The sequence below is a fragment of the Morone saxatilis genome, unplaced genomic scaffold, assembly GCF_004916995.1.
Source record: "Morone saxatilis isolate NCDOM2014 unplaced genomic scaffold, NCSU_SB_2.0 Contig19, whole genome shotgun sequence".
NCBI lineage: Eukaryota > Metazoa > Chordata > Actinopteri > Moronidae > Morone > Morone saxatilis.
The window spans coordinates 9,382,935-9,393,835 of NW_023339751.1; the positions used below are offsets into that span (position 1 = coordinate 9,382,935).

The following is a 10,901-nucleotide window of genomic DNA, read 5'->3' on the forward strand; positions in this document are numbered from 1 at the left end:
GAAACAGCTAGCGTGGCTCCGTCTTACCCACCAGCTCCTGTAAAGCTCAAAAATTTGTACAAAAACTGAAGTTTAAAATGGTAACGAAGGCGAGGGAGATTATTCCTTGGCTGGAACAGCCTTCCTGCAATCTTGTTGTCATCAGAAATTGTCATCTTAACACTTCAGTTTTTATACAGATTAAACCAATGTTAATTGACTCAGAAGTGCTTCAAACAGAGTTTGTCTTCCAGTCTTAATGCTAAGCTAAGCTTACCAACCGCTGGCTTTAGCGTGATATTTAAAACAGACAGAGACAAGAGTGTAATACTGTTAATCTTCTCAAACAGCTTTTGGCACATAAGTAAATAAACATATTTCCCAAAAGTGTCCAACTATTCCTTTGAACATAAGATCAATCGACAAAATAAAGATAATGCATTTATACAATGAGGGAAAAAATCCCACAAAAATAAACCTATAACCACCCTCAGATAAGAAGCAGCATTTCAAGTAAAACGTTTCTCATTTCGGCTTTAACATTAAAGTCCATGCACATTGCACACTGCTGATCTTTGACAGAATACTCTATCCGATCAGAGTTTTCATGAAGGCAGGTTTGTCGAAGGGCCAGTGATACTGGTTGGGGACAGGTCCGTTCACATTGCACTCAAAGAAGGAGAACATGGGGAACCAAATGCGCGCCCTCCGGCTGTGCTGGTAGGCACGGGTGTTAGCTAAGGTGTGGTAGTAGAGGAAGAGGCGGGTAGTGATGTAGAAAGCGATGAACACGTCGATGGAGTAGTGCTCGTGAGCCGCCAGAATGAAGAAAATCCCAAACAGGTTTAAAACCCAGGAGATAGTGTGAATCAGATTCCAGGTTCGTGGAGTGTCTGTAATTGAAATGAATAATTAAAGGATAAATCGATTTTTTCATATTCTTAACAAATCCCATGAAAAGACCAAATAACAAGTATAACACCAGCACTGTAATTTAAGTTGAAGCAGTCCCAACTACACCATCCTGCTTTTGTAAATACTGACTTGCACAGCAACTGTGTATTAGTCTACTGCTGAAAGTAGTTCCCAATAAAAGCAGTATTTTTTCTTGTCTGAGTGGCGTTTGCTAAAAACTACAACGCCAAGAGTATCGAAGGTTTGGTACAGTTTATTTAAATTATTTAAATTAATATTCTGCCAAACCACAGACAAATTACAGCGAGCTCTAGTTACCAGATAATAATAGATAATCTAGATCTATAACCAAATCACACATCCTGTTGTACTAATGGCCTACATGTGTCACTGTGTGGCAGCACATGCAGTTACTTATGTATCCTAGCTGTAGCTGTTTGGATTGAACTACATAAAGACCTCTACAGCACTATGCATATAAATCCCATTAAAAAAGGAGAAAGTTGTTATAAGTTTAACTGATGGTTTTATTATGCCTGATTTTACAGCTATAATGTAATATATATGCTATACTGTGTATACTGTAATACTGAAACTGCAACAGTCGGACTATTACTCCCCTTTTGAGTAATGTTTGTTAAAAACTGCAGTGTCTAGCTGTTTATGGAAATTACCATGTCTCTTTTTTTAAATGAAACTATACATTTGTGACTTCTTTTTAAAGATTTCTTTAACAGGAACCAAAGGACTTGGCACTGAGAGCCACAGACAAGGGAGGGAAGTCAGACAGTACTAGCACAGCACATTATTGGTTTCTTTTCATGGAATTTGTTGACGATAAGAAAAATATAGCGTTATCCTTTAACAAAGGTCACACTTTAAAGCAGACAAAAAAGTAATTAACACTCACATTCAGTCACGAAAAAGTTGAGCATTGTGATGACAACAGTGTGTCCACTGAACATGTAGTCTCCACAAGTTTGGACTCCTGTCAGAGTCATCCCAAATCCACTCCAGATCGCTAGCGCCCTCTGTATCTTTCCCAAGGTATCACCGTAAGTCTGGGGAACAAAAAAACACACCAGAGTTATCAGTGGTGCTTTGAATCACAGTGGCAGCTGTTCATCAGTTATCACAGTGGGAATGCTGAGTCAAGAATAAACTGTAATACTGCCAATGGCAACAAGAATTACTGGCTACCTCAGACCTGAAAATAGCCAAACATATCTAGTCTGCACATAATCTCATGTTGTTCTCATGTGTGCTTCCCACCTTACTGGCACACTTCAGGTGCTGGCCAGGGACAGAGAGTGAGGTAACAAACATGGTGCAACATCGAAGCAAAAACACCGTTCCCATCAGAGAACACAGCCGTCTGAAGAGAATGGACCTGAAACGGAGACAAACAGCACTTCATAACCTACATGCATTTAGATAGAACTATATTTGCATTACAAATACCACTTATCTCAGCAGTGATTTGTGGTTTATTTGCACATATTATTATAACACAGTATATCAGTGATGGGAATATCTGGATCTGTGGGCTACCTGTGTTTGTGAAGGAGCAGGATCAAAATAAACATATAACACAGGATGACGCCACAGGCTTCAGCCATTGCAAAAGCCCAAGGGATTCTGGGAACACTGTCAGAGCACAAAACATGTATCAGTGCATATATGAGAAGTGCAGGAGAGTGTACATGAACTATGGAGTCTGGGTAGTTGCTCAGCATACATGCACTTATACCTGTCAAGGAATATGTCAGGCAGTGGCGGGTATGTCCTTGTGTCTGGGACACGTTCATGTACGAGGACCATGACAAACGATGTGAATCCAAACACAAAAAAGACATAAATGGTACTGAGGACCGTCTTCCACACCTCTGGGTCCAATCTACCAGCCAGGTGCTGCCTACACCTCCCGTTGGAGTGCATATGGCACAGAGCCGCTCCTGAGCCATATCCAGACCTATCACCGTTCCTCAGCCGCAGCTCAGTGCCGTTACATGACCGATCACCTCCGTTGTACCTCCTGTCGGCTCCGTCACAGCTCCACTCGACCCCTACAGCACCCAGCGAGAGCCCAGCAGGGAAACTGTCTGTAGGCCGGAGACCCAGCTCCTCCAGCTGGGCCTGGTTCTGTCTCTGGAGCCGGCGGAGGGCTATGGTCAACCTCTTGATGTCTCCCAGCACGGTAAGACCCAGCGGAGGCCCACGCAGGTCGGCCTCAGTCAGAGCCAGCAGGCTGAGGCCGTCCAGGCGGTGCTGGGTACACAATAACTCCACATACTCCCCAAAACCTTCTTCCTGCAGCCACTGGGCCACCTGCTTACAGCTCCAGGCACTCACACTGTCCTCTGACGGTGCCATGACACTGCAGACACAGACATACACAGAGTTAAGTCACGTATTAACATCTGATTGATTAAGTACCACTTCTCTCTCACCACTGTTCTTGATCAATTCTTGATTTTATCACTCTCACTCTCAGTCCTATTGTTTGAATGCAAAGCTGCCTGAAGAAAGGCACCCATTGAGATTAGTATGCAATTTGCATGTTACAGATCACAACTACTACTATATAAATGAGCTAGAGCTGCAACTAACAATTATTTTAATTAAAGATTAATCTGACAATTATTCTCTTAATTATTCTCTTAATTTGTTGTTTGGTCTATAAAATGTAAGAAAATAGCAAAAAATGCCCATCATATTCTTCCAAGGTCATGATGATACATCTTCAAATGTCTTGTTTTATCCAATCAGCAGTCTAAAACCCACAGATTCAGTTTACACTGACATAAAACAGAGAAAAATCACATTGAAGGAGCAGAACATTTGTTTAATTTTCTGTCAATCAACAAATTGACTTGTTTCAGCTGTAAAATGAGCTGCACTGTCCATTTGGTCTAATAGCAGAATAACAGAGACACTGTGTAAGGCTTCAAGCTCACTCTATAATAGAATGAGACTTAACACACAATGACAGCAAATATGTGAGGATTAGTTATTTTTTCAACAGGCTGATTGTCTTTTTAGTCATTTTCAAGCACAAACTCCAAACAATCTCTTCTCTTTCCAGCCTCTCAAATGTGAAAAAAGGCTGCTTTTTCTCTTTTACATCATGAAAAACTAATATTTTGGTGTTTTGACTATTTGAACATATCCCCTATGAATCTGGGAAATTGTGACAATTTTCATTCTGATATTTCAAAGACTAAATGATTAATTAATAATGAAAACAATTATGAGTTGCAGTCATAAATAAAGAAATTCCTGACATTTAAGGAGCTGAAATCACAAACAAAATCCACTTTTGCTTAATAAAAGACTAAAACAAGTCATAAATGATTACAATTGACTTCCTCTTTAAGTGAACAGTCACTAAAACATCCTGTGAAGGCAGAAATATCACTATGACCAGTCAGGCCACCGGTGAGCATAGAGGTAATCTCCTGTTGGGGCAGCTTGTTTGAGCTCTTATTCGGCGTGACCCAGCAGGATACTTAGAGCTATTACATAATCTGTGATCAGGTCTGTGACTGTACAGTGGCAGAGCGGTGGCTTACGGTGTAAATATACACTGACAACATGCACTGAGCCACATAAATGAAGCTTATGTTTTATGTTTCAAACCAAAACAAACAAACAGGAATTCATCCTCGCCGAGTGTGACCATCCTGTATGTGTCATAGCAGTCGTTTCCAAAGAAAAACAGTGAGTCACTAACCATTCAGGGTTTACACAACACCAGCAGAATAAGTTCCTCTCCCACAGACAGACTCAGGTATTGATGAAACTGATTCTTTGCTCTGTGCTTTTCTCTCGTTTTTTTTATCCTTTGACCCCTGATAAGCAAATCACAGCGCCGATCGCCCTGTACTCCCTGCTGCTCCAAAGGTCTGCAAGGCTCAGACAACATGACTGTACGACTGTTAACTGCTGAATGTGAGCGATACGAGCAGATTAGACAGCAGATACAGACCTAAAATCACCCAAGTAAGCAGCTTTAGTTATCAGGAATGAATGAGACAGCAGGGAAGTGTTAAAGGCTTATTAAAGAATACTACTGTGATGAGATAGCAATAAACACTCATACAGAGCTGATAAGTAATTGAGTGAGAATAATTAAATCTGGGAACTACTTCACTTTTAGGGCGGCAACTAATGATTATTTTCATTATGAACTGATCTGCTCAATTAATTGATTATGCGTTTGGTTTGTAAAACATCAGAAAATTGTGAAAAATTCCCATTTGCAATTTCCAAAAGCCCAACTGATGTCTTAAAATGCATTTAATGTCCAAACCAACCGTCTGAAACCAAAATATATTCAGTTTATTGTCATGTCAACAAGAAAAGCGAATCCTCACTTGAGCTCAAACGATTAGTTGATTAATCGGTTGGTAGAAATTATTTGGATTTATTAATGAAACCCTTTTTTCTAGCAAAGATGTCAAATATTTGATGGTTTCAGCTTTCCCAATATGAGAGTTTTCCACTTTTTGTTGTCTTACATTACAATAAATTGATGGTCAAACAACACATCACCTTGGACCAGGAAATTGTGACATTCTTTTCCACTTTTTTAAGCCATAATGGAATTTGAAAAACTGGAACCATCAAATATTTGACATTTTTGCTTGAAAAAGTTTTTTATCGACTAACAAATTCACTGCTTAAGCTCTATGCAAAATATTGTGATATAAGAACAAAAATATCAGCTGACATTTTAATATAATATTATCATACATCTTAAATATCATATTCTAGTCTTAAATGTTGCATTAGAGTTAAGTGAAACACTTTTTTGGTAACTTATTTGAATGTATTTATGTGAAACAATCAATAAAATGTCATTCCCACATTACTACACATTTCGAAGGAATATCACCCTTAGATCAATCTCACCTAATATAACATCACATTATTGACACCAACTCACTGTTTAAACATATTTTAAAATATATTTTGTTAGTAAGCATAGTTTGGTGATGAAAAGCTCCCAATGACCCTCACACCGACTGAAGTTTGCCGTCAGTAATGCAGATCATATTGAGGCCTGTTGCCAGTGAAGGATCCATACAGAACAATTCAGCTTATCAACTGATCAGTATTAAAAATGTCTGCAGTAACTCACCTGGGTAGCTGCTGCTCTGTTCCCCTCTGAGAGAAATAAGTTATTTTTAACTAGCCTCTAGATTTTACTGGCAACATCCTGCAGCGTCTCTGCCTGAGGCTTTACTTGGGGATTCATAAGTGCCATGTCAGCTTGTTTGGCTGGCTTACAGTGAGTCACAGTGAGCACTGACACACAGCTGTGAGAGAGAAAGCGCTTGTGTGTGTGTGTGTGTGTGTGACAGAGAGAGACACAATTTGACAAAGGGCTCATAGTCTGTTCACCACAATGCAACACCGGACAGCAACATTTGAGCATGAGATCAACTCTGAGAGATTTCATCATATTTTCCTGATGGTGTTGAAAGTTAGAAACAAAAAGTAGAAAGGACAACAAACAAGTCACAGAAAAGTAAATGTAGTTTCAAACTTACTTATTAATTAATTATATTAAACAGTAGCTGTCTCTCTTACCAAAGATCCACAGTCAGTGTGCTGTCAGAGGGTGTGGATGAGCTGTCTGTCTAACTCGCAGGACTTTTTCATGACTAACATGCTTCTGACAACTAGGCAACACCAAACAGGAAGAGACACTAATAAACAACACCAGTAAAGAAGAGCTGGTAGCTTTGTGCTGGGCTGCTACTTTAAGTACACTGACATCTGCTGGCCACACTGAGGATCAATTAGGATCTTAGAAGTCATTTTTTCCCTAGATCCACAAAAAAAGGTGTATTTAATGGATTATTTGGTTGAATTTGACCCAAAGAAAAGCACAAGCAGTGGTTTTGAAACCAGTAATGTTAAACACATTTCCACGTGTGAGAGTTTGGCTGAGAGTCTGAGCAAAACTGCACCACCTGTTTTTGACAGTCAAAAGGCTGAGTGATGCAGCAAACCAAAGTGAAGGCGGCAGGCAGCAGTTCGTTTTAGGGAAATAACAATAGTTTCCACTCTCTAAACTCAAAAATGGCTGACAGGAAAACATTCCTGGCTGCTGCCTCTGAGGTGAGATGTGATCCACAAGACTCAGAGCAGAGAAATGTCAGCGACACAGACCCAGACGAAGAGGAAAAGAGTGCACAGGATTCAAAGGGGATGTGGAAGATCCCGTCTCTCCAAGAGCTGGAGGAGGTTTTACATTCAGCTCCACGCTCCTGTCGCCACGGAGATGAGGTATGGCCAAACCTGTATCTGGGAGACATGTAAGTATCTTGTGCTTTGTTTAAGTTCATATACACATGTGTCGGGATTGTTATTAATTTATAATATTTGGTATTTGTGTCAGGTTTATGTCTCATGACAAGCTCGGGCTGTGGCAGCTAGGCATCACTCATGTGCTGAACGCAGCGCATGGAAAGCTCTGCTGTAAGGGGAGTGATGATTTTTATGGAACCACAGTGAAATACTACGGAGTCCCAGCCAATGACCTGCCAACATTTGACCTTTCACCTTTTTTCTACCCTGCTGCTGAGTTCATTCACCAGGCTTTGACATCAGGAGGTACTGTGAAGCTGCCACACATGTGACACTACATAGAAATACTCTGTATTTTCTTTATTTGTGCCTTTTCTTGTTATTGATTTCCAGGAAAGGTGTTTGTGCACTGTGCTGTGGGTGTGAGTCGCTCGGCTGCATTGGTCCTAGCCTACCTGATGATTCATCACCACCTCAGCCTCCTGTCTTCTGTGCGCTGTGTGCAAGAGAAACGCTGGATTTTCCCAAACCGAGGCTTCCTGCGACAGCTTATAGCCCTGGACCGAAAACTGCAGGACGAAGGGTCGATTGAGGCAAAATGAAACAAAAGAGCGACCCTACAAAATAAATCCATAGAATTGTCCTCCCTTAGTCAGCAGAAGTCAGTGTTCCTCATTTAAACCCATGCAAGACTGTCTCCATTTGTACCATTTACTATGTATGTATACACTAAACAGTTTGATTGTGTCCACCCCTCCCCTCCCTCGTCCTCTTTCGATGTGACCTTAGTGGTGGCAGAGAGAGTCCCCGTCAGTGAACAGTGAACAGGCAGATCAATGCAACAGCAATGTTAAATAACTCTGCATCCAGTCAAAGAGAACTCACTGAACACACAGAGCTAATTTTGGAGCCAAGGGGCATTCAAACAGCCACCTGCTCACGTCTCTCACTGAGCTGCTCAGAGGCTGGCAGTGAAGGGACAGTGGACACAGACAGCAGGAGCAGTGTTGGAGGAGCACACTGTGTCCAGGGAGAATGTCAGGGAGCAAGCAGCCACAGGACCTGGCGCTCATTAAGGAGCTAGAGCGCATCCTGGATTCCTGCACATTGGAGCTCACGCCAGTGGATGAAGTCTGGCCCAACCTGTACATAGGAAATGTGTGAGTGCCGGTGTGTTTGTTGCTGGGAAGACTTCATAAGCTCTGCAAGAGAGGAATTGATCTGTTTTATCAGCCTGTTAGTAAAGTCCCTGTGTGTGTTTTCCTAGAGTCCCTGTTTATCTTTATATCAATCCATCAAACTGTTTGACATTTATTCCCTGTTTGTCTCTTTTTTGTTTGTTTTTCAGGGCTGTAGCACAGAATAGAAAGACATTACATAAGCTTGGCATCACTCATGTCCTGAATGCAGCGCACTACAAGCAGGGCAGCATCGGTGACCAGAGTTTTTACGGGAACACCTGTGTTTACTTTGGCATCCCGGCTGAGGATTCAGAGCGCTTTGACCTCAGTCTGTATTTCAAACCCGCGGCTGACTTCATGCATAAAGCCCTGAAGAGCAAAGACGGTACAGAATATGAATGTGTCCCATCAAACGGTTATAATTTTGTACTTTTTCTCTATTTTCTTTCACATTCTCTATCCTGCTCTACAGGAAAGGTGCTGGTGCATTGCATCATGGGCGTGAGTCGATCGGCCACTTTGGTCCTGGCCTACTTGATGCTGCGGCAGCGCCTCTCTCTGAGAGATGCTCTGAGGCGTGTGGTCCAAAAAAGAGCCATTTACCCCAACCAGAATTTCCTGTCCCTGCTCCTCAAGCTGGATGAGCGGCTGACACTCAAACGGAGGATGTGTCCTCTTCTCTGACATCTCTCTCTCTTTCTTCACCTCCTTCATACGCTCCTTCATCACATTACTCATCTCATGTCTTGTCTCCATTTCCGTGTGTGACTCTGCACTCTAATCTGTAAATAATAATTCGATTTGTGTATGATGTAGTCAGGGTGTGAGTTGGATTATTTCTGGTCTACTTTTTGACTTCTGGGTACAGCAGCAACGTGTTGTGAAATATTGTATATATATTATATGTCTGAGTTTTGTTTTTAATGTTCAAACTGTATTTAAATGTCAGTTTTGTCAGGCACAAGCTTTGTAAATACAACTTCATGACCTGTTGTGAATGTCCATTAAAGACATTTTATGATATTTCATTTAAATATTTTGGCTGTTTGGATATAAAATTAGTTGCAAACTATATAGTTTTGTTTTTGTTTCAGCTAAATCATTTTGCATTAACACAGACATGTCCTCTCTCATCAAAAACACTAACAACTATTTTCATTTAACAAAGACCTATTAAACTTTTACGTTTTATTGGTTATGAAACAGTTTCAATTTAATACTGATGCCTCCCCCCTGATTACCTTCATAAAGAAAACAGCTAGAAGGCTATTTCTATTTATTCTTAATGCCTGCCACAGGGGTCAGATTCTGTCAGATTCCCCTTGAAATCAATGAAACGAGGTGGTGGAAACACTACCGCTTTTGTCCACAGGGGCCGCCAGAATCAACTAAAACTTAAAGTTCCTTATTGCTGCTATAACTATTAACAAAAACAAGCAATAGATTGATACAGTACAGGTACACATATAAATTATCCTTGATAAGGCAAATAAATAGATTTAAGTAAAAAAATAAAAAATAAAAAAATAGAATAATATATGGGATAATAATATTATGATTGTGAAAAATGAAAAATTGTGACATTTATTGAGTTTTAAATCATTTTGAACTCATAATAAAAACATGGGTACATTTATATAAACAGGTTATGCAATGAGCATAACATTATTGATTCATGAAAATAACTCAGCATGATGTAATCAACACAACACAGATAAAGTTAACACGTCAGTGGTGAATGTTATTCACAGCCTGGATCATGTTTCTGAAAGCAGAAGAGCAGCAGGCACAGAGACACACACACACAGTACAGCGGTGTATTACACAACAGTCTGCGGTCATGGAAACTGAGCAAGTGAACTAATGTTAAAGTTCACAGCATAATGCCACATTGTCGTCCAAAGGAATAAGACTACAAGAATGTAGTAAAAATGGATTAAATGTGTTGAAGTGCTGAACTGCTGATAAATGCATTCTGCAGGATGATTTCCCACTCTGAGTGTATGATTACAGAGTTATATAAAGGAGACAGGCTGCAGTCATATGTGTGTGTGAGAGTTTATACAGAAATAACAGCGAACACAGTAGGAGAAGAGTTTTCTCTGCCTTGAAGTGAGGTAAGTTCACAAGAGTATAAATATTAGTTTTGTGAGTGTCATCTCTTTATCTTTTTCTCTTTATCACTGGAGATGATTGTATTAGTTTTCTAAGAAAAGGTAATTATGAGGTGTTTGTTAAGAAAACTTTGCATATAATTTAACATTACAGAACATGTTTCATACAACACCTAATATATTTCTTTTCTTTTTTTTCTTTCTGTTTTTGTGTCGATGGTGGAATAAGTACATTTACTCTAAAATATTATATAAATTTGAGGTACTTGTACTTTACTTTCATGACACTTTCTATTTCTACTTCATTTCAGTACTTTTTACTTCCCTACAAATATTTGACATCTTTCCTTTACAATTTTGCATTCAAAATGTACAAGGAGCTCATGAAATATAA

At 40.0% G+C, this 10,901-nt stretch overlaps 4 protein-coding genes across 7 annotated transcripts in view; 3 read left to right on the plus strand and 1 right to left on the minus strand.

Moving 5' to 3' along the window:
• Positions 1-6: 6 nt before the first annotated feature.
• On the minus strand, positions 7-6,606 carry LOC118329122 (sphingomyelin synthase-related protein 1-like). 2 transcript variants are annotated; one of them, XM_035663097.1, is made up of 6 exons: positions 6,490-6,606; positions 2,645-3,271; positions 2,446-2,541; positions 2,167-2,284; positions 1,805-1,955; positions 7-872 (listed from the first exon to the last, which is right to left on the minus strand). In XM_035663097.1, exons 2-6 carry the CDS (start codon positions 3,265-3,267, stop codon positions 568-570), a joined length of 1,293 nt encoding a protein of 430 aa, XP_035518990.1. In that variant the 5' UTR covers positions 3,268-3,271; positions 6,490-6,606; the 3' UTR covers positions 7-567. The 2 variants fall into 2 exon arrangements, with proteins under 2 accessions (XP_035518990.1, XP_035518991.1); XM_035663098.1 differs by lacking the exon at positions 6,490-6,606 and adding an exon at positions 6,038-6,301.
• Positions 6,607-6,714: 108 nt separating this feature from the next.
• Positions 6,715-7,853, plus strand: LOC118329124 (dual specificity protein phosphatase 13-like). Of its 2 annotated transcripts, none has more exons than XM_035663102.1 (3): positions 6,715-7,191; positions 7,304-7,518; positions 7,606-7,853. In XM_035663102.1, the coding sequence occupies exons 1-3, from the start codon at positions 7,058-7,060 to the stop codon at positions 7,812-7,814; spliced, it is 558 nt and encodes a 185-aa protein (XP_035518995.1). In that variant the 5' UTR covers positions 6,715-7,057; the 3' UTR covers positions 7,815-7,853. The 2 variants fall into 2 exon arrangements, with proteins under 2 accessions (XP_035518995.1, XP_035518994.1); XM_035663101.1 differs by having other exon boundaries at positions 6,725-7,220.
• A 359-nt stretch (positions 7,854-8,212) lies between these two features.
• zgc:153981 (dual specificity protein phosphatase family protein) lies at positions 8,213-9,465 on the plus strand. Of its 2 annotated transcripts, none has more exons than XM_035663103.1 (3): positions 8,213-8,372; positions 8,561-8,778; positions 8,866-9,465. In XM_035663103.1, exons 1-3 carry the CDS (start codon positions 8,248-8,250, stop codon positions 9,075-9,077), a joined length of 555 nt encoding a protein of 184 aa, XP_035518996.1. In that variant the 5' UTR covers positions 8,213-8,247; the 3' UTR covers positions 9,078-9,465. The 2 variants fall into 2 exon arrangements, with proteins under 2 accessions (XP_035518996.1, XP_035518997.1); XM_035663104.1 differs by having other exon boundaries at positions 8,314-8,448.
• Positions 9,466-10,268: 803 nt separating this feature from the next.
• The window catches only part of dusp13a (dual specificity phosphatase 13a), a 3,565-nt gene continuing 2,932 nt past the window's right edge, over positions 10,269-10,901 (plus strand). The window contains exon 1 of the mRNA XM_035663100.1: positions 10,269-10,510. The gene's annotated coding sequence lies outside the window, so the exon portion shown is untranslated. The remainder of the gene's footprint in view (positions 10,511-10,901) is intronic.

Bases quoted from the DNA above. Each gene is read 5' to 3' on its own strand.
- LOC118329124 (XM_035663101.1), top strand. From the start codon at position 6,985: ATGGCTGACAGGAAAACATTCCTGGCTGCTGCCTCTGAGGTGAGATGT. The intron at 7,221-7,303 runs GTAAGTATCTTG...TATTTGTGTCAG, and splicing joins AACCTGTATCTGGGAGACAT to GTTTATGTCTCATGACAAGC. The intron at 7,519-7,605 runs GTACTGTGAAGC...ATTGATTTCCAG, and splicing joins CCAGGCTTTGACATCAGGAG to GAAAGGTGTTTGTGCACTGT.
- LOC118329122 (XM_035663097.1), bottom strand. From the start codon at position 3,267: ATGGCACCGTCAGAGGACAGTGTGAGTGCCTGGAGCTGTAAGCAGGTG. The intron at 2,542-2,644 runs GTATAAGTGCAT...GTGCTCTGACAG, and splicing joins CCTGACATATTCCTTGACAG to TGTTCCCAGAATCCCTTGGG. The intron at 873-1,804 runs GTGAGTGTTAAT...TTTCAATTACAG, and splicing joins CAACTTTTTCGTGACTGAAT to ACACTCCACGAACCTGGAAT.
- zgc:153981 (XM_035663103.1), top strand. From the start codon at position 8,248: ATGTCAGGGAGCAAGCAGCCACAGGACCTGGCGCTCATTAAGGAGCTA. The intron at 8,373-8,560 runs GTGAGTGCCGGT...TTTGTTTTTCAG, and splicing joins AACCTGTACATAGGAAATGT to GGCTGTAGCACAGAATAGAA. The intron at 8,779-8,865 runs GTACAGAATATG...CCTGCTCTACAG, and splicing joins AGCCCTGAAGAGCAAAGACG to GAAAGGTGCTGGTGCATTGC.